Source organism: Gadus chalcogrammus, chromosome 3, assembly GCF_026213295.1.
Source record: "Gadus chalcogrammus isolate NIFS_2021 chromosome 3, NIFS_Gcha_1.0, whole genome shotgun sequence".
In the NCBI taxonomy this organism is placed as follows: domain Eukaryota; kingdom Metazoa; phylum Chordata; class Actinopteri; order Gadiformes; family Gadidae; genus Gadus; species Gadus chalcogrammus.
Window position 1 is genome coordinate 19,982,724 of NC_079414.1, and position 2,132 is coordinate 19,984,855.

The window sequence follows — 2,132 nt, forward strand, 5'->3', positions numbered from 1 at the left end:
CAATGACATGTTAGACTGCGTAAGCCTACTGCACCAGGAAGGATGGAATCCCCCAGGTAACCTTGTGAGGTCAGGCCAAAGGTAAAAAAAACATTTGTAAATTGGGTGGTTTCGCCAGAGTATTTGGCCTTGCTTAGAGAGGTCGTAGCCCGCCAGAGGAGCTCAGGTTATGGTATCCGTGGACCTAAAAATAGGAAGCGGATCAAAATCAAGTGCAATTGAGCTTTGGATGTGACCTTCCCGGCAGCGACGTCTTCCAATGCAGTGTTCCATACTTATTATGCTCAGACACTTTAAATCAAACCATTTTGTAATCTACCTGATCTAATCAAAGATTGAGAAAATATTTGGTACCGGCTTCTCGGCCCCCTTTGCTTGTGTTGATCAAGCTATAATATTTATTTATTGAGGACTCATTTATTGCTCAATCTTCAAAGCCTATTAATTCTTGGCTGAGTTGAAATGACCTGGGGGCCTTCTTGGCAATGGCAAACGATTGGAATAATTTTCTTGATCATCCAGTTAGATAGAGAGACTCTCATGTTGTTATTAATATGGAGAAAAAGGATCCAATGGAGGGACAGGGGGAGCTCTCCGTGGTGCTGGTGGTTTAGAACTGTAAGGGTGGCGTCTCTCTGGGCGCTTAGCCCCGCCATTGACAGAACACGAGCACCAACACAAACAGCCGCTCCAAAGGGCGGGTTCAGATGAGCAGAGCAAAGGACCGATGCGGCACTCATCAAACCTCCACATTTTTTCGATTTCCTCCTACTTTTTCCTCCTGCAAAGATACTTACGGTTTTCAGCCAAATCCTCGGATCCTTGACTGACATTATCTGGAGACTGAAACTACATCTGGGATTTAGATGTTCAACGGAAACTACTCCATACGCAACTTCAAATAAAGCAACCAACTCTTAACGTCGAATAAAGTGCACGTCCGGAAAGAATGCGCACCTTATTATTTCAACTCGAGCAGTGTATTTGCTCGGTTGATTTCAACTCGTTGCAAGTTGAACACTGGAGAGGACAACTTTTTTGAGTTCTGGGACCGGTAGGGAGAAGGTCAAGATGCGGGTGGGCAACCGGGGCACCATGATGCTGATGACCACAGCGGGGGCTTTCTGCGCCTTTAGCCTCATGACCATCGCCGTGGGGACAGACTACTGGCTTTATTCCCTTGGTATGTGTCGCTCCAAGACCGCCAACGACAACGAAACCATCCGCAAGAACGAAGAGGTGCTGACCCATTCCGGCCTGTGGCGCACTTGCTGCACAGAGGGTAGGTAAAGGACACACACAGACACATAGACACACAGACACACACACACACACACACACACACACACACGCACGCACGCACGCACGCACGCACGCACGCACACACACACACACACACACACACACACACACACACACACACACACACACACACACACACACACACACACACACACACACACACACACACACACACACACACATACATAAACGATATACTGTTTATACACTTACGTTCAAAACTTTGGGGTCACTTAGAAATTTCCTTATTTTTTATGAAAAGCACAGTTTTTTTCAAAGAAAAAACTTTAATCAGAAATACACTCTAGACATTGTTAATGTGGTAAATTACTATTCTAACTGGGACATTTTGCTTTTTAGAGGAATATCTTCTTATAGAGGTCCATTTCCAGCAACCATCACTCCTGTGTTCTAATGGTTCATTGTTTAGCTAATCGTGTTAAAAGGCTAATTGATGATTACAAAACCCTTGGGCGCTTATGTTAGCACAACTGAAAACGGATGAATAAAAGTGTGAGTTATAATGGAAAACATGAAATTGTCTGGGTGACTTTTGAACGGTAGTGTAACAGAAGGCTATACACCACCGTTCAAAAGTTTGGGGTCACCCAGGCAATTAAATGTTTTCCATGAAAACACACACTTTTAAACAATTTTCAGCTGTGCTAGCATAATTGCACAAGGGTTTTCGAATTTATGTATATATACTGTATATACATATATGGGAAGGCACATACATAACATCAGGCCTTCATGACCAAACGTTTGAGGGGGCTACATAGTTAGGTATTGGACAGTTTTGTCATCGATAGCTGATGTAGCCTGGTATG

The 2,132-nt window shown here is 44.0% G+C and overlaps 1 protein-coding gene across 1 annotated transcript in view; it reads left to right on the plus strand.

Moving 5' to 3' along the window:
• Positions 1-1,071: 1,071 nt before the first annotated feature.
• The window catches only part of LOC130380076 (voltage-dependent calcium channel gamma-3 subunit-like), a 3,677-nt gene continuing 2,616 nt past the window's right edge, over positions 1,072-2,132 (plus strand). Inside the window, exon 1 of the mRNA XM_056587260.1 lies at positions 1,072-1,282. Within this exon, the coding sequence (XP_056443235.1) occupies positions 1,072-1,282 (211 nt within the window). The remainder of the gene's footprint in view (positions 1,283-2,132) is intronic.